At 42.4% G+C, this 25775-nt stretch overlaps 1 protein-coding gene across 12 annotated transcripts in view; it reads right to left on the bottom strand.

The window, feature by feature from the left end:
• The window catches only part of CTNND2 (catenin delta 2), a 937699-nt gene that overhangs the window by 163279 nt on the left and 748645 nt on the right, over window positions 1-25775 (bottom strand). For all 12 annotated transcript variants that reach the window (XM_039468167.2, XM_039468169.2, XM_039468187.2 and 9 more), the window contains one exon: window positions 25127-25310. In XM_039468167.2, the coding sequence (XP_039324101.1) occupies window positions 25127-25310 (184 nt within the window). The remainder of the gene's footprint in view (window positions 1-25126; window positions 25311-25775) is intronic.

Here is a 25775-nt window from a genome sequence, read left to right as displayed (position 1 = left end):
GTGAAACTCACCATAATAATTTTCACAAATGTTCACTTTAACATTTCTACTAACATATTTCAAAAGTTTTAGATAAACATTGTTTCTTCAGATGAGGGCATTTTACACGCCCTGAATGACAAGACGAGGTGTAGTCACTAGGAATTTTAGATGCCTCTTGTTGCAGGAAAAACAGTAAGCTAAATGAGTTTCTCACCAACTCTAGATAGTACCTAAGAGTGACTTTTCTTGCTTTACTACGACTAGGTGGCTTGCACACAATATGAGTACAGGATAATGGCACCACTGGGTGCACTATTTCCTTTTATTGCTTAGTTGTGAAAGGAGTAATGCTTCAAAAATCCGAGAATTATAACGCTGCACAAAAAGGTCAAATAGCAATGACACTTTGAAGAGCCACAGAGCATCATTAAAAACAGGTCACAAGTTGGCCATGAAGAGTTTAGTTTCATTGTCTATCTTCACTGAACTAAGTGTTGCAATCAAAGGACTTTTAATGTCTTACAGTACACATGTCAGTCTCTTGCTTTCGAGCAAGTGTTAAGGTCTGATTTTAACGTTGTGCACTTAGCCAGCTTGGTGGCCCCCCCAAGAATAACTAGAAAGCAAGAGAAGGCTCCTGCCCTCCACCATCAGCCCAAGGCACATTTGTCATTCAGGTTTCACTGTTTTTTGTAAATAATAATAGTTCTTATAATTCTGCCACAAACTATATAAAATTACTTCATGGGAGAAAATGTCAAGGCAACAATACTCCATAGAAATAATCTAGAAAACAATCTAGAAACTCAAGGTTTTCTCTACAGTTCATCTTAATATAATTACTCCTATTATCTATCACTTTATATGTGCTGAAATGAAAAGGTTTTAGAGATAGGCCAATCAGTAAAGAAAACAGTAACAGAACAAACAGAGTGGATTCAATTTTTGACAAAATAGATGCAGAGAGAGGATCCTTCTATATTAGACACAAGTACATTGGTAGATAAAGTAATTGAATGACTTCATTTAATCCAATAATTTGCTAAAATTCTCCAAGAAATACATGATATTATTTTAATTTGGATTACAAATACTCATCACGGAATATTTTTACAGAATATGCTGAAAATAAAATATATAGTGTTACATGCTTCCAACTCCAAAGAAAATTAGGATCGCTGCAGTCTCTGAGTAGTGGTTTCCCATCTTTATTTTCCACATGGACACACCCCAAAGCTAGTGTGCCCATGACTGACAGCCTCCTATGTTCACTAGCCACTCACCATGCAGTGAGATGCAGTGGGCTGTGGGTTACATGAAGCTGCCAACCAGCTAGACACAGCTTTGTCCCTGCTCTCCATCTGGTTCATATCATGGTGGTAGGTGGAGACATGCACTTCTAAATTAGTGTTGACTACTGCTATCATCTTAATATTTGTGTCCCTCCCAAAATTTATATGTTGAAACTTAACCTCCAGGGTGATGGTATTAAGAAGTGAGGTTGCACTGTTTACAATAGCAAAGACCTGGAACCAACCCAAATGCCCATCGATGATAGACTGGACAGGGAAAATGTGGCACATATACACCATGGAATATTACGCAGCCATCAAAAACGATGAGTTTGTAGGAACATGGATGAACCTGGAAACCATCATTCTTAGCAAACTGACACAGAAGCAGAAAATAAAACACTGCATGTTCTCACTCATAGGCAGGGGTTGAACAATGAGAACACATGGACACAGGGAGGGGAGCACCACACACTGGGGTCTGTTGGGGGAATGGGGGAGGTACAGTGGGGGGTGGGGAGTTGGGGAGAGATAGCATGGGAGAAATGCCAGATATAGGTGAAGGGGAGGAAGGCAGCAAACCACACTGCCGTATGTGTTCCCATGCAACAATCTTGCGTGTTCTTTGCATGTACCCCAAAACCTAAAATGCAATTAAAAAAAAAGAAGTGAGGCACTGGTGAATAGGTTTAGTGATCTATGAAAGATGCATGAGGGAGCTTGGTAGCCCCTTCCACCATGTGAGGATGCAAAAAGGTGTCACATGTAGAGCAACCCTCAGTAGACCTCAAAGCTGCTGATGCCTTGATCCTGGATTTCCCAGCCTCTAGAACTGTGAGCAATAAATTTCTGTTGTTTACAAATTACCTGGACTAAGGTGTTTTGTTATCATAGACTGAGCAGACAGAGATTGCCAGCCTTCTTCACTTGTTTTTTTTTTTTTTTTTTTAGCTCCGAATTTTCTTCATCTTAGAGGTCATGAATTAAATTAGTGATGAATAGCATAGAAATAATGAGTGAAAAATGACTTTATAAGTACATTTGTTGCCACAGTGATTAAGAGATGCAAAAGAAGATGAAATGAAAAAAGCAAGGCAGCAAAAAGGAGATAAAAATGAAATGGGGGCAGAAGAACAATAGTGCTAACTGGGACCTATTTTGAGGGTTTTCTTAGTGGTTATGTTGTTACGCATCAAGAGTGCCTCATGCACTGGATAGATTTGTGTGTCGCTCATCTCTGACCCGCCTCTTCCCCACATGCCTACGTTCAATGAGGCAGCACATCAAGTCAGCTCCAACCTCAAAGCATTTCCAGAATCGTTCTCCATGGCCAGCACCTGTCTCTTACACGTTCTCTCTGCTTCCGTCCTCATATTCTCTACCTTCTAAGGAATTCTCATAGAGTGGCTGCACTGATTCTTCAAAAAATATGTATCGGAGCACAAGTTCTCCACTCCAAAGTCATTTCACTGAGTCAAACTCAAAGTCCTCGCCAAGGCACATGCCTGAATACTTTCTCGTCTTTTAACTCCTACTCATCATGTAAGTCTTTTCCTCAGGAGGGTTTCCCCAGTCCCCTGACCAGGCTGAATTCATTGGTTCTACACTCATTCAAAGGCTCCCTTTCACAATTCCCATCTGATGTTACTTGCTTACTGCCTCCTTCCTGCAAAGCCCATGAAAACAGGACCTGTGCCTTTCTTGTCACTCATGTCACCAGCAGCTGGCACAGTGCCTGGCATTTGAGTAGGCACTTAGTAAATAGTTGTTGAATTGAAAAGACTTCCTATTGTATCTCTAACCAATTTGCATAAATGATACAATTATCCCAGATTGGTCTGGAGGAGTTGAATGACAGAAAAGCCATTATGAGGAATTAATCCATTCCTTAATTCATTTCTTATTTATTAATATAGGTCATCACAATTTGATCTAAAGCCAGGAACTTTATTAATTGTCCTATTCAGAATCCAGGAATTTGATTTTTTTTTTCACGCCAGTTTAGTCAAGAAGCTGTATCTAGTGGTCTAGATAAAATTATGACTTAGAAAAGACTATAAATAGTATATAGACCCCAAAGTGTCCAGGAATTTGCTTCTTATTATATTTAAGAACAAGATTAATCCTCATAAACTGAATACTCTAAGCTTGGTTTACTATTTCCATGGGCTTGTAGATAGGCTCCGGCAAATAACTTGGGAAGAAGAGAAGCAGTAACAGGTCTGACTTGGGTGTGGGGAGGAAGAATGCTTTTGGAAAAGAAATCAGGTGACTGATGACTGCCAGGTTTTCTTGCAAACATGAAAAAGTCAGACCTCCCAGCAAATAACACAATAATGCTTACTAGCCGGCGAGTCCTTATTTATAGAACATTTTGTTCAGAATATTCCTGATGTCTAGGATTGCTCATGGGAGACTTCTAGGTTAGGTATCTATCTGGATATGAAATTGGAGGTATTTAATGACCAAAATGACCCTGTCACTTACAGCTTTTTATTACTGCTGTAAGTTATCTCAAATTTAGTAGATTAAAATAATATAAATTCATTACCTTACAGTTCTCTCTTATTACAGGTTGAAAGTCCAGTATGGGTCTCCAGAGCTAACGTCAAGGTATCAGTAGGGCTGCAGTACTTGTTGGAGGTGCCAGGGGAGAAAATCTGTTTCCTTGCTTACTCAGCTTACTTGCAGAATTTAGTTCATTATGGTTGTAGGACTGAGGTCCCTGTTTCCTGACTGGTTGTCAGCTGAGGATCTTTCCCAGCTTCTAGCAACTGTGCATATTTCTTGGCTGGTGGCCTCCTTTCTCCATCTTCAAAGCCAGCCATGATCTCTCACTCTACTGCGTTGCTCTGACTCCAGCTAAAGGACATTCTCTGCTTTTAAGGGCTCATGTGATTAGATTGGGCCCACTGGGAAAATCACAACAATCTCCCCTTCTCATGGTGCTTAACCCTATTCACGTCTGCAAAGGCAACATTTGCAGGTTACAAAAAGGTCTTTTGCCAGGTAACATTCTCAGGGATGTTGCTGGGATTAGGGTGTAGACATCTTTGGGGGCCATTACTCTGCCAATCCCAGGCTCCCTGTTTGTAAGTGATGCAAATGCACACTGTTCTGGAGGATACGTGTTAAACTGGCTCAGTGCATAGTCCTCTCCCTACCCAACCTGAGCCCCATGCTTACCTGTGTCCTTGATAATATTAGAAAAGCTTGATACCTTGTAGGGTCTATGATTGGTGTGAGTTCGACTCAATATTCCAAACCTTGTTACGTCGCAGAAATTTAATGGGTGGTCCAGATTCTGTTCCATTTGTAATTACTGATTAATCATTTTTCCTAGAAAAGCTAGCTTTGCTGGGAGCTACACAACAGGACCAAGGTTGGTGTCTTGCCTCATAACTTAGGTCGTGAGAGCTCTGCTTTGCACATGTCTCTAGTGGGGAGTGAATGATGTGATACTGCTGAATTGATTAGCAATGAGGAGATTTCTTTCTGCATGTCCATGCAGAATGAAAGCATTGGAATCATCTCCTCAACAAGCTGGCATTAAGTTTTCTTTCCTTGTCTTCAGAGGAATCACAAAGTAACAGGAAACTTTTTCTTTTCTTTTTTTGAGGCTGGAATGCAATGGCAAGATCTCAGCTCACTGCAACCTCTGTGTCCTGAGTTCAAGTGACTCTTGTACTTCAGCCTCCTGAGTAGCTGGGACTACAGCTCCATGCCACTATGCCAGGCTAATTTTTGTATTTTTAGTAGAGACAGTATTTTGCCATGTTGCCCAGGCTGGTCTCGAACTCCTGGCCTCAAGTGATCCGCCTGCTTCGGCCTCCCAAAGTGCTGGGATGACAGGCATGAGTGACCACGTCCAGCCTGAAACCATTTTTACCTGGAAACCATAACTACCAAAAGAAGGAGAAAGCATCTTGTTACCCAAGGAGGCCGTCTGTATCCCAGGATACTGTGTGTTGGAGTTCAGTACTGTGTGAAAGCACACTGACAGTGGCTGAACTTCATTTCACGTTTGTTTTCTCACACCTAGAACTGGACCTGCTGATTAATCCCTGTCTTACTTGAATCTTTGCTCACCTCCCTGGGGCAACTACTGTATCATCATGGGTGTGATGTTTATGGAACCTTGGGTGATAGAAGAGCCTGGGTTGAAAGGGAGAAAGAACAGCACATTCTATTTTCTGTTTGCTGCTAGATCTCGTGTCCCGCTGGACAGCGGCCTTGCAGCTCTGCTCCCCAAGTGCTGAGTGTTGCCAACCTGCCCGGTGGTGTGATGCTGCACAGGAATGCAACAGCTGCCTGAGGGGGTATGTCAGGCTTTCCCTCCTTCTGTAACAGATTAACACAAACTCAGGGGCATAAAATGCCGAGTTACTATCTTACACATCTGGAGAACAGAAGTCAGCCATGGTCCCACAAGCTGAAATCAAGGTGTTGGCTGTATTCCTTTGGAGGCTCCAGGGGAGAATCTGTTTCCCTGCCTTTCCCAGCTTCTCTGCACTCCTTGGCTCATGGATCCTTCCTCTGTCTTCAAAGCCAGTGGAGACTTTCTTATGTGGTATCACTCTGACACTCTTCTGCTTCCCTCTTTCACATTTAAGGACTCTTGAGATTATAAGGATCCATCCATATAATCCAGGATAATCTCCTTATATTAAGGTCAGGTGTTAGCAATCTTAATTCCATCTGCAACCTTAATTTTCCCTTGCCATGTAATTTACGGTATTCACAGGTTTTGGGGATTAGCGCATGGACATCATTGGGCACACATTAGTAACCAAAGAAAACATGATAATCTCCTGCCTCCTTCAACCTGTCCAGGGCAAAGAAACAGGTTCAGGAAGCGTATTCAGAAGACTGTCCTCAAAGTACTCCTAGCCTCTTCTTTGAATAATTTGATCTCAAAAGAAAAAAACAGGTAAAAACATTATCTGATCAATTTATCAGTTTCCTATTGATTAAATGGAATGCAATGCTATCTGATTACATTCTTTTTTTTATTGTACTTTAGATTCTTAACGATTGTTTCTGTAAGCCAAGTGCTGAAGTCGTTTTCAAACATTATATATGCGAATAAAGTTCAAGCTTACTTGTAACACTCTAATAGATTCTCTACAACTACCTATTGAGAAGACATCTGTATCTATATTTGCCAATGCTACCAGTTCCTACTGTGATGTCAAACACATGGGAAGAGAGCTTCTATTCACCCCCAGCTACAAAACAGTTACTGAGGCCATTCCAGATGTGCAATGGAAAGAAGGATATGTGAAAGCACAGTCTTCACCAAAAGCTCATGCAGTGTGTAGGATAAACCATCTGTGTAGAGTACTGGAGAGGAAATATACACATATTTAAGTTGTTCTATACTGGATTTGCAGAATACAAAACAATTTCTGCAAATATATATGGAGAGTAATTAACTGATTTAGTTAGCTCTGGGTTGGAAGATGAGGTAAGAGAGAAATACTAATTTTATTCCTTTTGTATTGTCTGATTGCTTTAAAAATTATTTTTATTTTTATTTTTCTGACACAGGGTTTCACTCTGTTGCCCAGGCTGGAATGCAGTGGTACAATAGGGGCTCACTGTAGCCTCCACTTCCCAGGTTCAAGTGATACTCTAATCTCAGCCTTCTGAGTAGTTGGAAATACAGGTGCACACCACTGAGCCCAGCTAATTTTTTATTTTTGGTAGAGATGGGGTCTCCCTATGTTGCCCAGACTGGTCTTGAACTCCTGGGCTGAGGCAATCCTTCTGTCTTGGCCTCTCAAAGTGCTTCGATTACAGATATGAGACATTGTGCCCAGCTGTTTGATTACTTTTTAAAACAAATGCATACAAGACGGTCTTTTTTTTTTTTTTTTTTTTGTAAAGTGTTGCTGAACACGATTGAAAAGATCAGAGTAATTAGTGACGATTGCCTGCTTAAAGCAACTGACTTTATCTTTTTTCTAAATGCTCAGAGTACCCTCTTGATGGTTCTTGGTGAATAAGGAAGACAAAAGCTAGAAGTTAGAGGCTCCAGTCTTTGGAAGGCATCTTCAATAAAAATATCCTTTGGGGATGCTTAATTATTCTAAGACTAGTTGTAGATCTAATAAAGATTGCTTTTGAATGGGTTAAGTTTGGATATGCAAGAAGGCCATCTGTGAGAAGAACAGGGAGCCATGCAAGTTGGCAAAGGGAGGAAAAACTCTTTAGGGACAGGAGAAACCAGACAGGTGCCTAGGCCAGCTGTGTCTGCACGCAAGAGCCCAGGCTGGCAGCAGACAGCCCTCAAAGGTTCTGAATCTTCATCCACGGTCAATTTCGGTCTACAAATGAATATGAATGGCCGCATGTGATTCATTTATTTGCCTGTTGCGATAGTTTGAAGATGTTCTTCAAACTCCTGTGTTGGAAACTTAATCCTAATGTAACAGTGTTGAGAAGTGGGAACTTTAGGAGGTGATTAGATTATAAGGGCTCTCAATGGATTAACATTGTTATCATGGGTGTGGGCTCCTTATTCCAAGAGTGAGTTTTTTAAATAAAACTGAGCCTGGCCCCCACTTACCCTTTGGCTCTCTCTTGCCCTTTCACCTTCTGTCCTCAACCATGATGGAGCAAGAAGGCCCTCACCATATGCCAGCCCTTGACCTTGTACTTCCCAGCCTCCAGATATGTTAGAAATAAATCTCTGTTCTTCAATGAGAACACATGGACACAGGGAGGGGAGCACTACACACTGGGGTCCGTTGGGGGGAAATGGGGGAGGGGCGGGGGGGTGGGGAGGTGGGAAGAGATAGCATGGGGAGAAATGACAGATACAGGTGAGGGGACGGAAGGCAGCAAACCACACTGCCAAGTGTGTACCTATGCAACAATCTTGCATGTTCATCACATGTACCCCAAAACCTAAAATGCAATTAAAAAAAAAATCTCTGTTCTTTATAAATTACCCAGACTGTGGTATTCTGTTACAGCAGCATAAAACAGACTAAGACACCTGTCAAATAGTGATAACTCGCTCGAATGAAAAGGAGACAGAAGGACTAAACGGTGCCAATGCTAATGTACTCTAGCCACAGAAAGGAAATGAAATTGAAAGCCAGCAAGAGAACAGCTTCCTACCACCTGCTTCTTCTTTAGCCCTGTTCCACAGAGAAATTAGAAACAGACCAGATAACATTCTTATCTCAAACATGTTAAAGGAATTTCAAGCAAGACAGTGTGAAGTTGAATGCAAGGGGGATTCTTGAAGAGCAGGGAGAAGGGTGTGAACTGTGAGAGGAACACATCAGGAATACTTCTATACCCTACCTTGGCAGGACCTCATTTTTTAATTCACTTGTAAGAAATGGAAGTATTTTATTCTCCATAAGACAGCCTGTGGTACTGGAAAAGGTTTGGTGTTAAATTTAAACTCTTTTATTAGCTGCCTGGTCTCGGGCAACATGCTTAACCTCATACCTTCAGTTTTTTCATCCATAAAGTGGGCTAGTGTTTTGGAAGGATTAGGTGAGATAGTCTGTGATGCATGTGACAGCCAGACCTATAGTGGACACTCACTTCCCACTTCCTCCTTCCTCCTTGACTTCTGCTCACTTGGCATATGTGCCCGAGCAAAGGCCAGAGGAACGTATTTCACAAGGAGAAAATAAGAACAATACATGTAAAGCATCTAGCCATGCACAGAAGGCTATCCTGGTATTCAGCAAATGTCCCAGTAGCTCTGGGAAAGGTGAAGCTCTTTTTCCTGGCTTTATTTTCCCATGAAACTCTCCAAGACTTCCCGTATCCTTTCTATACACTTGCTCCCCTGTACTAGTTTGCTAGAGGTCCATCTAGGAGATGTCAACATGACCACATGCTGGTGGCTTAAGGAACAGAAATACATTGTTTCACAGTTCAAGATCAAGGTGTCTGCAGGGTTGCTTCTTTCCGAGGGTTGTGGAAAAAACTCTGTTCTGTGCCTGTCTCTTAGCTTCTGGTGATTTGCTGGCAGTATTTGACGCTTTTGTCTTGTAGGAGCAGGACCCTGATCTCTGCCTTCATCTTCACGTGACGTTCTCCCCTGTTAGTGACGGTCTTTGTGTCCAAATTTCCCATATTTATAATAACACCAGTCATATTGGATTGGAATCCACCCATTAGACTTCATCTAAACTAACTATATCAGCAATGATCCTATTTCCAAATAAGGCTACATTCTTCAGTAGTTGGGGTTAGGACTGCAAAACGTGAATTTTGGAGGGAGGCAGAATTTTACCCATAACAGCCCTCAGTGAGGAGAGTGAATCATTTGACTGGCGGGTGATGAGCTCTGGCATTGGCTGAGATTTTGCACTTGCTGGAACTAAGCTATTATCACAGCACCAGGGACTGTGCAAGTCAGTGATGTGGGGTGTGTTTGTCAGCTTTTCAAATCCCAGGTTTTCTAGAGGGGCAGTCCCCAAGTCTACACCAGCTAGGGGTTTCTATGAGCAGATCCTTAGCCTGCCATTTGGCGGCAGTTAGAAAGCTATGATCTCCACTCAGTGTTCTCACCAGTAAACAGACTACTTAATTTCCATTTGTCTGTTTTTGCTGTCTCATTTTCAATTAGTCCTAAACTTGGGAGAGGAAAAGGGTATGTTTACTGGGCCCCTGGGTCCTAAGCTATGAATTTTAAGGAGGCATCAGGGAGGCAACAAGGCTCAGGAGCCCGGGAAGGTTTGGGAAGTGGCCTGAGCTCCCTCCGTCTCTGGTCCACGTGCGGCTGCCTGACCAAAACCTGCTCTCTGCATCTGGACTTGCCTCCTGCTTCCTCTCAGTACCCATCACATGTTCTCCTTGTATCCTGGGGCACAAAGGGCTGAGTGAGTCTGGGTAAGGGTTACTGTGGCTGCCGACAGAGGGGATGTCAAGGCCTTGGGGCTCTTCCTTTGGATCCACAGAAATGGGGGCAAAGAAGGAGGTCTTAGTGGACAACACGTATCCCAGGAGCTGGTGGGAAGAAGCTGTATTTCTCTCAAGGGATCGCCATCTCACCCTTTTCTGGAGGAAGGTCCTCCACCCAAGCGAAGATGATCTAGGAGACAAACGTAGCTTTACTGGGTGGGGTTCCCAGCTCCTGTTGGCGGACAAATTTTTCTAAGGAAATAGACGTGTGTAGGGTGCTATGCTCAAGATGCACAAGGGGACCCAGTGCTCAGCCCCCAACTCTTCCCTTATCATTCCCTATATCTCCCAAGACTTTCATTATAATTGCATGATGGTCGCCTCACTAGACAGTGGTCTAGAGCCAGCAGCCATCAGTTTCCAATTGATCAGAGTTTATGCCAAGCAATTTATGTGTATGAATGCAGGGCCAGGATCTGGGTGAGGAATGTGAGGCTCTCATCTCAGTGCAACATTGAAAAGAGTGCTAAAGAAAGTATTAATTATGATAAACAATGTATATATTTTTATAACAAAATATACATTATATAAAATATCATCTTAACTATTTTAAAATGCACAGTTCAGTAGGGCTAAGTACATTCACAAAGCTGTGAATATTTTAATGCAATATTTTTCCATCAAAATCAAAGCAAATACATCTATGATAAAAATATTACCAAAAATTTAAACTAAATGGGGATCTGATCCTGTACAGCTCAGCCTCTCTTGCCTCACCCTGCCCCAGCCCTACATGACTGGCCCATCCCTCTTTACACATAAAGAAACTGAGGCTCAGAGAGGCTACCTCGGTGACCCCTAATCACACAACCTGTGGGTTTCCATTCAGACGCAGACGTGGACATCTGGTCCTCTGAGCTTGGATTTTATCCTTGTCCATATCACACCCATCTCAAAGACAGTGGCAACTAACTCAAGTTCCTAGTGCAGCACCTATGACACAGGCCAGGATCTGCAAATGGGGCCAGTGCTATCATGGATCCTCTTGTCCTTCTGCCAGTGTCACCCTCTTCTCCTCCTTGTCCCTGCCCTGCCTCTCTAATGCGCTCTCCACCTGCCATAATGGCTGCATTTGCATAGCAAGAGGAGCCTCGTGTCTCTTCCACCCATAGTTCCATGGTTCCACATGGTCTATGAAAATCAAGATACCCTCACCAAATGGCCCTCCTTTGTAGATACTCTTAACAATCAGCTTCCAACAGTCTTTTCCCTTCTTTGTCCCTCCCTGCCAACCATGCCCTGGCCGGCCACACTGAGCCACCTTTGTGTCCCCAGACATGCGCCGTGTTCCTCCTGCAGGTGGATCTTCTGGCCTGGAACATCTCTCTGCACCTTCACTGGCAAACTCTCCTTTTTCCCCAGGGCACACTCTGTGGTGCGTTCCTAGAGTTCCTCAGGTAGCATCCACGGTTCCCTCATCAGGGGCTGTCGAGCACTTCGGCACGCACTGTTTTAATGACACTAAGTGTCCCCACAATGCGCCACAGTTCAGCTCTCCTCCTCTTCTGTGAGACCACGACTGTCACGTCTTCCTCATCTGTGTTTCTGTGGTGCCTAGCAAAGTCCTGGGCACATACTAGAAACTCAGGATATGCTTGTGTGGAATAAAGACATGATCCATTTTATCTAAGCTGTTGATTTAACCCTGGGTCAATAAGGAGAGGATGAGATGGCTATGGCTGCTCCCGTTATCTAAGGGAGGGGCAGACTGGCTGAGGAGTCCAGAGCTGACAGGCTGACTCCAAGGGGGCGGTGTCATTCCATCCAGATTCTGAAAGCCCCGCCTTGAATCTTGGTTTGCGGCTTTCTACCAAGGGCTCCAGGGTAAACTGCTATACCTTTCCAAGCTTCCGTTTTTTCTTATTTAAAATTGGAAAAAAAAACCCAAAACCATAACCTATCATCTATGATGTTATCCTGAGAATTACGTGAAGATTAGAGGTATTAAAGAGTTATTCTGTCCACAAAGCACTAGAGTGATATTATTCATTGATTTCTTAACTGTGCTGATAAGCACAGTCTAATGGCTTCCTTCAGATGAGGTGGTTGAGGAATTCAGAATCATAAAAACCAAGGGCAATGTGAGCACACTGTGAGGACAAAATGTTCTAAACAGGTTAGTCAGGCCGTCCAAAGGAAAAGATATTCTGCTGTTTGATAAAACTAATTGATGTGGTGGTTTCATTGAACAGAATTATCAGCAACACACACACTGGAAAACAAGCAGTTACGTGACTCTACCCAAGAAATTAATCTTATGTGGAAACTGGGGATGACAAAAGTGATGTCTCCAACTGGGAGGATTTTATGAATAATCAGGAAAGTGAAAGGTTCCTTGCTTGGTGATGATTTGTGCAGGACAGTTATTTGGCATGTGGCCCAGCAGAAAAAGAAGGGCCATTCATCAGTTCAGTCACTCACTCATTCATTCAGATCGGAGCTACTGATTCGGGTTCTACAAGGTGCCAGATGTTGTTTTGGGGAAAGACAAAACTGATACTGATCAAAGATATGATCGTCACCTATGGGAGCATGTTGCTTGTGAAGTGACTGACCTTAAATACCCAAGCACACAGGCAAAAATATCCCTCCAAATTTTGAGAAGTTCTGGATCGAAGCCCAGGGTGAATTTATACAGACTGGATGTGTCAAGGAAGGCCTCTTCCAACAGGAGACATTTAAGCTGGGATATAAAGGTAGAAAGTCCTTCAGGTGCTGGCAGTCATGTGTAAAGGCCCTGAGGTAGAAAAGACCTCAGTGTATAGAACTATGGAGAAGAGGCCAGTATTGCAAACACAGTGAAGGAGGAGCGGAGGGGCCCCATGTGAGTCTGGAGTGTTGCTGGGTGGAAGAGCTCCTTTCTGCTGTGGGTTGGGTCTGCCTGAAGGCATTCACGTCCGGGCTTGGGGGTCTACGGCACTCCTTGGCCTTTGCCTTCACCTGGATTAGTCTTCATAGCTCATTAAGTTTTAAAGACAGAGGAGGAAACTTCCAGGCCCAGTGAGGTGAGAAGCAAGGGAAGCCCATTCTCCAGCAGCGTTCCTGGCCTCGTGATGCTTTGGTGCTGCCTTTCTGGGCTGCTGTCCGCTTCTGTCCTCATGGGAGTGGGAAGCTGCTCAGACAGGCAGCTCAACCTTCCTAAACCCTCTGTGTTAGCTCTGGGGATCCCGGCTGGGTGCTTGAGAGCAAACATGAGGCTATTCTGTCTCAGTGATCTCCCCTCAAACAGGAATGCTCCCTGGGAAATCCCAATAAGCCCCCGCATGGGTTCCTTTTTGAGCCAGTTACCACAGGAGCTGGCAGAGGACTCTGCTTCATCTGACTCTTAATCTATTTCAGCTGCTTAGGAGTGACAGGGGTCAAGGACAAATGACATTTATAAGCCAGGATGAGAGTGCTGCCTGCAGAGGAGAAATCAGTAAAGTTCCTTTGTGTTCTAGGAAGAAACTCAGTGCTGCTTCCGTGCACGTTGGGGAGAAGCGCTGCCCTTCAAGCCCCGTCAGATTCTGAGCAATGTGACAGGCCACACACCACACCTCCTGGCAGGCCTCAGAAGGACATGATGCTTTTGCTTCCCTGAAACCATTATTTTTTGTAGTAAGCTTCATTTTGTGCAACACCTGACTCAAACTTGTGCAAAATAGCTCTGTGAACACTAAGTCCCCGTCACGGTGACAACGCTTTCCTTCAGCAGAACCCTCATGTGTTTATATAAATCAGCCTGCGATTAGCAATTACATCGTTGTTTCAAAATAAGGGCAGGCAACATGCAACCCCGGGAAGAACAATGGTCTGGACATGAAAGTCCAGACAGGATTATTATGGAGAATTATGGGGGATGATTAATCAGCTGGCCTCTTCCTGGGCATGGCTATTCTCACATAAAATCTTTGTGCTAACGCAGCTACTTTCTGTAATAAGTTACCTTAAGAGAAGTGTAATTAGCTGTTGGGATTCATTAGCTCCAGTCAGTGCAACACCGCTACAACATCTTCCTTGCTAGTTTACTGCTTGTTAATGGGGAGTGATGATGTACTTGTGCCTTTACGGAACGATAGTGAAGGAGGCGGGGCTAACCTGAAGGAGGCGGGGCTAACCTGAAGGAGGCGGGGCTAACCTGAAGTCCTGGCGGTCTGTCCTTCTATGTAGCAGGCTGAAAAACTGAAAATGATTTTATAATACAGAGGAAAAGCCCAGGGTCCAGAAAAGCCAGTGTGGAAGGCGGTTAACCCGTTCATACGAATTATCAGTAAATATTGTTTCTTTGCTTAAAGGCAAGAACATGTCGACCAAGCATGAAACCTGGACAGGGCTGTCTTCTTGTTCGCTTTTCCCTGCTTTAGGAAATTTTGTAATGGGTACTTCTAGAGGCTTCTGTCAGCTTAGAATAAGAACTAACAAGACTCGGCCGGGCACGGTGGCTCAAGCCTGTAATCCCAGCACTTTGGGAGGCCGAGGCAGGTGGATCACAAGGTCGAGAGATCGAGACCAACCTGATCAACATGGTGAAACCCCGTCTCTACTAAAAATACAAAAAATTAGCTGGGCATGGTGGCGCGTGCCTGTAATCCCAGCTACTCAGGAGGCTGAGGCAGAAGAATTGCCTGAACCCAGGAGGCGGAGGTTGCGGTGAGCCAAGATCATGCCATTGCACTCCAGCCTCGGTAACAAGAGCGAAACTCCGTCTCAAAAAAAAAAAAAAAAAAGAAAAAAAAAAAGAACTAACAAGACTCAAGGAGTAATGACTTTTACTTTCTTTTGCTTCTTAATTCTGTTTCCAGAATGGGCAATCGGCTTTCTGGGAGATAATGAAGATCCAGCCCAGAGAGGCAGCCTGGGGCCCCACGAGGCTGTGCAGGAAGGCAAGGGCTAGTTTTCTCTGCTCACCCCAAAAGCACCTCTGCTTCCTATGAGCTCCCCGCACTGCTGTTTAGTCAGTGTTCAGAGACCCCACCTCTCACTCTTGCACAGCATAGCTGTGCAGGGCAATGGAGAGGAACCCAGGGAAGCAGACCTCCTGCTCAGCCTCCACTCCGCAGCGACCATCAAGCATCGCTGTGTAAATCCTGGTGGACTTCTCCACTGGCCCGCTCAGTGACAGGACAAAGTCATTATCCTGGGAAAGGGGGCCAGACAGCACAGAACGGCACATGGAGACTTTTCTACTCTCTCATATGAAATATAGTCTTAGTCAATTAGAGGAAAACTACATTTTATTTCAAATATTCTTGGTTAATTAAGTACCAACCAGACTCGAGAAAAAGAGGATGTGGGACCACCATAATGTAGAGATGCGTGGTTCAGCACAAAAAGCATCCAGCTCTGCACGCTGACATCAGGTGGTACCAGGCGGTGAGGTCTCTGAACTGCTGCCTTCTTGTTTTTTTTTTTTTTTTGAGGGGGAGTTTTGCTCTCGTCACCCAGGCTGGAGTGCAATGTGCCATCTCAGCTCACTGCAACCTTTGCCTCTGGGTTCCAGCTATTCTTCTGCCTCTGTCCTGAGAAGCTGGGATTACAGGCGCCTGCCACTATGCCTGGCCAATTTGTATATTTTTAGTAGAGACAGAGTTTCACCATGTTGGCCAGGCTGGTCTCGAACTCCTGACCTCAGGTGATCTACCCTCCTCGGCCTTCCAAAGGGCTGGGATTATAGGCATGAGTTACCGCATCCGGCCTGAACTGCTGCCTTCTGAGTGCCTTTCATGCCTCTCATTGCTGACGTTGCCCTGCCTCCAAAGGATCACAGCTGCAAGCTGGAGATCTTCACTTAGGTTCCTCAACAGTGGCTTGCCCCACGTGGACTTTGCTTGTTTTGTGAGCTGTACCAACTCACTGGTTGTTTGGCCCAACTTTGGTAAATGTCAGTTTTATTTATTTTCAAATAATGCCACTTTGAAAAGGGAAAGAAAAAACAGCATGAAAATAGATGTGTTAAAGTGCTGGAGAGGCTGGGTATGTAACTGGTAAGTGAAAGTGTTTGGTGTGCTCTTTCTTCCTCAATTTATGCTTAATAGATTTGTTTGCTTCTTCTCCAGAAATGTTACATCTTATGCAGTGTAATATAATTTGGGAGTCAGCAGGAAGAAAAATTATATTTTTAATATCAAGAAGTTATGAAGGATTTAAAGAATGAACTAGCTTTTTATTTATCAGGAAGCTAATACTCTGCACTAATTTTTATAGAAACACTATTAAACATCATTTTATACCAATTGAGAATTAACTAAAGTTTTTCACTGAATTTCTTTTAAAGCGAGTAATTTGTTTGTACTAATGGAAAAATCCAGATATTCATGTCTTCATAGAAAGAATGACTCTTCATTCACGTTGAAAAGATAAAATTAAATATTTGCTTGTCCTTTTAAAAGAAGCCCATATTTGCAACCACATTACAGGATACATAATTTAAAACAAGTTATAGTTGGAGTGTTCAAAGCTTTATAATTAAGTAGATCAAACTTTGCAGAAATAAGTGATGAAAAACTTTAAAAGGGAATAGCATGATGGGGGATTTTATATTAATCCTTTATATTTAAGGAGAAATCATTATACTCTCAGTATTTATAGCTTAGGAAACTATAACAGTGTTTGGGAAGAAATTATCCCCATGACTATTTAATGGAACAAAAATGCCAGGAAGAACTTTGGATAATGATAGTTCTTTTGAGGAAGAAAAGTCTTCTGAAATAAATGAAAAATTAAGGTTCTTCAAACTTTTCCTAATGGAAAAGACAGGGTACATGCAAAATCCCGAAGAGATGAAAGCTCAAGGGCTACGAGATAGAAATTTTAAGCCAGCTTCAAGTAAAAAGCTTTTATATGTAAAGAAAGAATGTGTTAATAAGAGAGAGGTAAATCAGACACGGAGATATTGAAAAAAGAAATGTTGTCTTCTGGGGCATTGATTAGGGAAACATACCCCAATTTGTCCAGTCTGGGGCATATAATGTGGACCTAGATGCATCAGGCTATCTTATCTTAATGATATTATGCAGGAATTTCAACTGCAAACTCCATGGATTCTTCTAATTTTGCAACTAAGTGCAAAGCATTACCTTTTCTATGTATGGATATGTTCAGATAGACACACACTTACCATTTGTGTTGTAACTGTCTACAGTACTCAGGACAGTGTCATGCTATACAAGCCTATAGCCTAGGAGAAACAGACATAGCATACAGTCTAGGGTGTGTCACAAGCTCTATCATCTAGGTTTGTGTAAGTGCACCCCATAGTGCTTATGGTGTTTGGTAAGAATGAAATTGATTCAAGATGCATTTCTCAGAACAGCTTCCTGTTGTCAAGCCATGCATGACTTTAGAAAGCACATCTCTTTCTGACTGGGTGGGAGGAAGTGATCTGGATGTGCTGGGGTTGCACCAGCAACACAGACCTAAGTCCTTGTCACTGGTGGGGCTGCTGAGATGGGCAGCCAACTGTCCTTTCTGAGGAGTTCCCAAGATCACCTTACTCCTATCCACCCCACTGAACTCTGTCCCCTTCCATTAAAGAGGACCATCACTGTTGAGCTCTGACTCAATAAAACCATGTTACATATCTGCTAGACACACTGATCAGGAGAGAGCTGCCTGGCCAGGAGCTTCCTCTGCTCTTGGACCAGGTGTGGGAAAATGGAGTAGAGTAGGGTGGGTGGTGAGTGTCTCATCTGTTCCCATGTCCACACAGAGTCCTTTCCCTTTTCAAGAACCTGGATTAAGAGTGCTGAATTCTAATGACCAGTGAGGATGAGCTTTTTTTCATGTTTGTTGGCTGCATACATGTCTTCTTTTGACACGTATGTTTATTGTGGCACTGTTTACAGTAGCAAAGACTTGGAACCAACCCAAAAGCCCATCAAAGATAGACTGGATAAGGAAAATGTGGCACATATACACCATGGAACAGTATGCAGCCATAAAAAACAATGAGTTCATGTCCTTTGCAGGGACATGGATGAAGCTGGAGACCATCATTCTCAGCAAACTGACACAAGAACAGAAAACAAAACACCTCATGTTCTCACTTATAGGTGGGTGTTGAACAATGAGAACATACAGGGAACATCACACACAGAAGCATGCCAGGGGGTGCAGGGCTAGGGGAGGGATATCAGGGGGAGGGGGGATTAGGGAGGAATAACAGGAGAAATACCTAATGTAGATGACAAGGGGATGGATGCAGCAAACCACCAAGGGACGCATATATCTGTGCAACAAACCTGCAGGATCTACACATGTACCCCAGAACTTAAAGTATAATAAAATAAATAAATAAATAAATAAATAAATAAATAAATAAAAAATAACCTGTTTACTCTGAAAAAAAAAATAACGAAAAAAAAAAAAAAGAGTGCTGAATTCAGCCTGGTGCATTGGCTCATGCCTATAATCCCAGCACTTTGGGAGGTTGAGGTGGGAGGATCACTTGAGGTCAGTAGTTCGAGACCAGCCTGGCCAACATGGTGAAACCCCATCCCTACTAAAAATACAAAATTAGCTGGGCATGGTGGTACATACCTGTAATCCCAGCCACTCAGAAGGTTGAGGCAGGAGAACCGCTTGGAGCTGGGAGGCGGAGACTGCAGTGAGCCGAGATCACACCACTGCACTCCAACCTGGGCAACAGAGCAAGACTCCTTCTCAAAAACAAAAAGGAAAAAAAAAAAAAAAGAAGAAGAAAGAAAAAAGGAGTGCAGAATTCAGCTGACACATGCCCTTCATCCCAAGACTGGGGTGAGCTAGTTTCGGGCTCATGATACAACACTTCAAAAACACTTTTTCAAAAAGATTTTTTTTAACAGATGAATAATCTTGGCAGCCAACCAAACTTAACGTAAAAATAGTAATAACTCCTCTTCTTACCTGTGGCGAATGAAAGAATAAACCACATAAAATAAATGTTCTTGGAGCTTTGCAGCTAGAGTGTGATTATCGTTAACATTACTTTGTGAAGGGGCTTTTTTCAAGGTCACTCTAGAATTAGAGGCACCACGGGACCAAGCGCTCATCCATTATATGGGTTAAAATGACTAATTGAGGGTCTGAGTTTAATTATAATCATAAGCAAAGGCACAGTGCAGATACTTTGATGGGCTTAATAACATTCTTATGCATACAAAGATAGATGTAAAAAATTAGGGTTGTATATTGTTGTCCTTCAGGACAAGATGCTGAAGTGGGAATAGAATAATAAAAATAAATAAATGACTCAGCAGCACCAGGAAATGAGCTGTGCAAGTTAGCAAGCTAGCCTTATGAACATATTTCAGCTGGAGATAAAGTCCTAAGTACCCATGACTAAACACAATGTGACTATATAGGAGGGCAGATCACAGTCGTTTTATTGAGCTAGCTGCTAGATTAAAAGGTAAAAAAGAATGCTCTGCAAGCTTTTACCCATGGTTCACCCTGAAATGATGATAATGGCCACGATGGGATCTTTAGGATATTGATCGGCGATACTTTAAATGGGAAATGCAGTCATGTTTCACAGGAAATCCAGAAAGCATCAGGTCTGTACACGGCTGCTAGAGTCAACATCCTTAAATGATACTGATATCATGTCACATCCCCTAGTATCAGAAAAATACATGCACTGTTCAGAAGCTAGTTCAGTGTCAGTACGAAAAGGAAAGGTTGGCTCACAAATGAGAGCAGAACACACAGAAATAAAAACAGAGAAACATCTCTGATATTGGTTGTTCGTTCAGTGTGTGGGCACTACTTGGGGACAGGCAGTATCTCTGAGTTGCCTGCTTCCTCCTCTTCTCAGCGGTGTATCCTCAGGTGGCTTCCTGGCTTCCTAGCTTAGCAGGCCCTCTGTTGTTTTCTTATTGGAGTGACCATAATGGATACCTAGGGCTGTCAGAACAGAGTGCCACAAACTGGGTGGCTTAAAATAACAGAAATGTATTATCTCACAGTTCTGGATGCCAGAAATCCAAAATCAAGGTGCCAGCAGGGCTGTGCTCCCTCTGAAGGCTCTTGGGAAAAATCCTTCCCTGCCTCTTCCTAGCTCCTGGTGTTGCAGCAATGCTTATCCAATATGACCTGATCTTCATTGACTAATTATATCTGCAATGACCCTATTTCCAAATAAGGTCACATTCTGAGGTTCGGGGTGAATAGGGATTTGGGGGAACATTTATTCAACACACAACAGTGACTTCAGCCAATATGAGCTTGTCCAGGGTGGAGCCAGCTCAATGTTCCCTGGAGAGTGTTCAGGCCATGGTCCCTCAATACATGTTTTTGGTTGAAGGCGATAGTTACAGCGGTCACAGGCTAAGAGAGGGATCTGATCATACAATGTGCAAGGAAACAACAGTGAGTGCAAAACTGAACCTGTTTCAAGGTCTGAACCTCACTCTATGAAATTCATTTCCCTGAAGGACTCCTTAGTCATAAAACAAAGCAGAGAAGACTAACAAAATAACGTCACTTATTCTTACATCCTAAGCCTCTCCAACATTTTGCCACATTTGTTTTGGACCATATTTTAAAATGTTTCTTTGTTAAAAATTGATGCTTGAATACAGCAGAATTGGAGAAAAAGGAACAACTAGCAAGTGGGAAAGAAATGAAGAAGGGAAGTGTTAGTGTGCCTGGGATGGGGAGGGGATGGGGAGGGGGGTGTGAGGAAGAGGTAGCGGAGGCAGTGCGTAGAGATGAAGCCCTTCTCTTCTGATCACCCATAGTTCTAGCCCCCGCACCCCTCCTCCCCATCCGCCTGGAGTCCCACAATCTAGCTGCCATCATTCTTACCAACTCAGGCCTCCAACAAATTTAAGAGATTTTTTTCCCCCATTTCTATCCTTTTTCCTCAGTGACAGATAGATACTCTAGGAATACAAAGACAGGTCTGCTTTTTAAAAATGCCATTTCTTGTCCCCAAATGAATTTTAAACAAAAAAGGATTAACGGCATTAACTTTTCATTTTATATTTCATCTGTGCTTAAATTTTTGCTATGTCAACAAGGTATACCTTCCCATGAAGATTTTCCATTCCTTTTTAAAGAAGGCAAAGCAAGCGTCTCCTCTCTTTCAAATGTTCCCTGTGAAGGTGCCTCCTTCACTAGCCTGGGACCTGGAGGTGGCAGGAAACGGGGTGGGGTTGGGTCATGAAGTGGGGACAGCCACTGATATTAGTACAATATCCACTGCCTAAAGGAACGCCTGAAACTGGGCAGAGCCTATTAAGCCTGCATGAAATTGTCTAAAGATAGAATAGTGTCAGCTTGTTGGATTCTGACTAAGACTTAGGCATATTTTACTGACTTAAATTTATCTTTAATAAGATTTTGGACATTTAAGAGCAATATACTTTGCATTCACAGATTTTTTTTCCCCCCAAAATGAAAAGGTGACCTCTTTAAAAATAGTAATTCCTTAAATTCTTAACTTTGGCTCCCACCCTGAAATAACATAAATAAGACTGAATCCTGCTAGGAATAGAAATCAAGAGTAATAATTTTCAATAATATGACCTGATGAATTTAGTTTTACCTTCCACATACTCCTTTTGCTGGATTTCCAAGCTACACTAGTTTAGGAAATAGTATTCTAGGAAAAACAGTTTTATTTTCTTGGATGTTTTATTTTCTTTATATGTCTCTAAAACAACAGCTACAGAAGCAAACTAAAAATATTAACTCATCTTAAGGTCATCGGCAAAAGAAGAAAGGAGTCTGAGTACTGGAAAAATGATGTCAACATTATTATCTAGAAAATGCCTGAAAATACAGTCTTATCTTAAAACACAAAAAGGCACCCATAGCTCTAGTTGTCTACATGAAGATTAAAGGCAGAGGTCAAGAGAAGAGGCTTGCACCGGGCTAAGTGGCTAACGCTGTCCAAGGTACCTACACACTCCATGGGCCCTAGCAGGAAAGAATTTCAAGTAAGAAAGAAGGGAGAGGGAGAAGACAACTGGCATTTAAAAGTCAAATGATGTTGGCCATGTGGGTGACACTACATTTATTTCAGGGGAGCAAATTTAAGGAACCAACAGAGAGGAAAGCGTTGCCCTGTCAGCAGTTGGTGGCGGTTGTGTATTGTTTTAAGCACAGATCTGTCAGCAGTCTCCTATCTCATAACTTTGTATGTCCTCTCTGTGTGGTAGGGTGGGAATGGTCTGAAACCAGAGTCAGAATGTGGCTCAAGTCCTGGCTTCACGACTTACTACACAAGAGCTCACTGGGCTTACGATGCATATGAGAATCAACAATGTATCTGAAGTGGAATTTTTAGGCCCCTGGAAGACAGAGATTTTATGAATAATAACACTTACTTTAATTTTATTAAAAAATCTAGTCTCTACTGATGGTGCATCTCAAACCTCCCTAGAGTCCTTTCAGCAGTGGGTACAGAATGCTGGCCACTCCTACCCGCCATGACGCTTCCCTGTCGCATCCTCTCCATGTGAGGCACAATCTCACCTGATCCTTTAAGCCTTTTTGGGCCACACCTGGCCGTCAGCCATTTCTTCACCAGTTTTTCCTCCTGTACTGCCATGATCATAACACTAAAATGCCACTAGGCTGTTGTGCTGAGGCTCACTGGGTGAGTGCCATTTTTTCCACTCAGTTATGACTTTCTGCAGGGCAGAGGCTGCCCTGTCTCAGCCTCGTTAACCCCTTCTGGCAGGTGCTCAACAAAAGCTCCTGGGGTAAAACTGCTGCGTGGCAGAAGCAGCACAGGAGGTCATTTCTTTAATTTGAAAAAAGATCTTGGCTTTGTTGGAAAAACGAAAAGTGTAAATATACTTGCATACTAAAATCTAAAGTCTTCTATCATGATATGGACATCTGTGACTGTTCTGGTGTCACAGATGTCAATATGACAAACTAAACCAAATGGCATCACTTTTTGCTTCTTTTTTTTTCAGTCATTTTATTCTTTTAATAAGAAACTTTTGCTTACAAAAACAAGGTGTAAAAAGTCAAGATTTACAAAAATCATAGAAACATGATTTATATTTCACACTTGAGAGACAAAAACAAGTCCCAAACATGGATTTTAATGGAGGTGGTTTGCTTCATTTTAAAAGGTTAAAAAAAAAAAAAAAGGAAACTGTAACCATACATTGATGTTAACATAGCATGAAATTTATTCTTGAAGAATTTATATTGTTGATGCTTCTTATTATGTGGTCACTCCTGGCCAGCGGCAGAAGCAGCAGCAAATGTTAAACTTCTGTACGTGTGAATAGAGAAGGACTCAGAGTTATTCTGGTCTCACTAAACCGCTCTGGCATTACAACCCAGACCCTAAATTCAGCCAGATGATGTATAAAGGGGACCCGTGAGCCAACACTGGTCTATCTTCTTCATCTACTTTTTTAATCAAAGGATGTCAAATGTACTTTCATAAAGGTGGTGGTCTACATCCTTTCAAAGACAAGGAAGAAATACTTATGCTATTATATTAATCAGACAGCATTTTAATGGACAGAGCTAGCCAGGTCCTTATTGACTATAATTGCTTCTGAGGCACTTCCTTCTGCAGTCTTCACTAGGGACCCTGACACTCTGAAAGCAGGGAATGCTAGGAAGGGAAAAATACTTTTAAATAGTTATAAATAAGTGAAATAGAAAAAAAATCAGACATGAGAGTTCAGAAGTGCCTACAATTTTAGCTTTGGAGGAGTTACACTTCTGGTTGGACATACGTTTTCTAATGGATAACAGAATTTAAGGGGTTATGAAATGGATGCCTCAGTAGGGGGTTTCAGAGAACTGTATATTTGGCATATGGTAGCACCTATCCAGAGAAATCATGTCAGATGTTCATGACTTCATGACTTGGATGAAAAGCAGAATTGTTAAGAAGATTCCCATTCCTGCCTATGAATGCATGTAGATACTCGTGGAGGCAGGCTCTTATCTTGCTCTGTGCACACACATTCACACAAACACACACCTTGCCTCTCAAGACTGGAGGCTGAGAGCATTGTGATGAATATTCATGAGATGATGATTATTAATGTGACTGAGGTGATTTTGTTCCTTCTCAGTACAGACTCGTTGTTATACCTAGAAACTGATCAACCATAGGCGAAATGGCAGCTTTGAACCATTCCAACCAAAGCAATCCTGTATGTTTTACTTTTGAAATATAGATTATTCAGCCAGGTATTTTTAATCACCCCTTTTGCCCCTATCCCATCAACTTCATCCAGCAGAGATTTCCAACTTTGGTACAAAATACAACACCCTCTGGAGCACAGCTTCTGAAGTTTAGAAGAATATTACATCTTGATAACTACTTTCCTTCCTAAGAGCAGAAATTAAACAAGACATAAAGTTGATTCTAAGAAATCTCAATAGATTCCTGAGGGATGGATAATTTTTGTGAAAATGCATCAGGAGAGAATTACAACACATTTGCAGCTTTTACTATTTTAAAAAACCATTTAATACAACAGGTCTTATTAAAGAGCTGTTTCTAAGAATTGTAGATTCTTGGAGAATTTTTAAAAGGAAAATATTTTTAAAAATAGCTACTTGTGACACTTAAGCAGATCCCTCTGTATCTGTTACGGACTGTGCCCAACCAGTCAGCCTGCCTGGTTGTTCTATATGCATGATATAACGTGAAAGTACGGAGAACTATTGTTTTCGGTCAAAGAAAATGACTTATTTTTGATTGGAATAAAAATGTTTGTTTTTCACCTTAGACCTAAGAAATCATGTGAAATAAGTCTAACATTGACTAGGTAGAGAAAAATACCTACATGACTTTATTACTGGGTTAGAAATATCTTTTACTAACTTCTTATATTCCATTGCCACATCAACATTCATCTTTTCAGAATGGTCTGATCCTCAGCAAAAGAGCCATTAAAGTTATGGAAAGAGACAGCGTCTGGCCAGGGGAAGACGGTAGGAGGAGGCACTCGTGACACAGGACTGACCTTAGGCACCCGGTGGCGTTACGCAGCACCTGTGATGAATGCAGCTGTATTTTCCGATCATCCTGAAGAGGCGAATTTTCCCAGCCTGAGTGGGGGATAATCACTGCGTTGGTCAGTACTGCCAGGGCATCCTGGATGATTGGCATTTTGAGTGCATCGCATGAGGAGAGGTTCCAGAGGACTCCTGCAAGAGACACACAAAAAAAGTTTTTGGGTGGCCATGAGTTTTTCTCATCACAAAACTGTCTTCCTTATTTGAGTTAATGACAGTGGCAGGAAGGATTAAGACACTGGACACACATCCTAAAGTTTTCCCTTAATTTTAGAACATTTGTGTGAACCCATTAAAGGCATTCTGCGAAAAATCTGATGAGTGAGCAGAGGAATTGCAACATTATTATCTTTATCTCCTCATGAAGCGTAATTAAGGTTGAGAGGTCTGATTGAACTGAGGCTATCAACATCGCTTCTGTTCCATTTTCATACAACGGACCCAAGTTGCTAAATGCTAACCAAGACCAAAGGGATGTGAAAGTTATTTGAAATGGACAACTAGAGCATCTTTGCCTTACCCAAGAACTCAGTGTGCACATTGATTGCTATGAAAGCTAAGTGCTTTCACAAACAACCAGCTACCATGGGTAGGACC

The sequence above is a fragment of the Saimiri boliviensis genome, chromosome 1, assembly GCF_048565385.1.
Source record: "Saimiri boliviensis isolate mSaiBol1 chromosome 1, mSaiBol1.pri, whole genome shotgun sequence".
In the NCBI taxonomy this organism is placed as follows: domain Eukaryota; kingdom Metazoa; phylum Chordata; class Mammalia; order Primates; family Cebidae; genus Saimiri; species Saimiri boliviensis.
The sequence above is the reverse complement of the archived record's forward strand: the minus strand, read 5'-3'. Positions and strand labels throughout refer to the sequence as shown.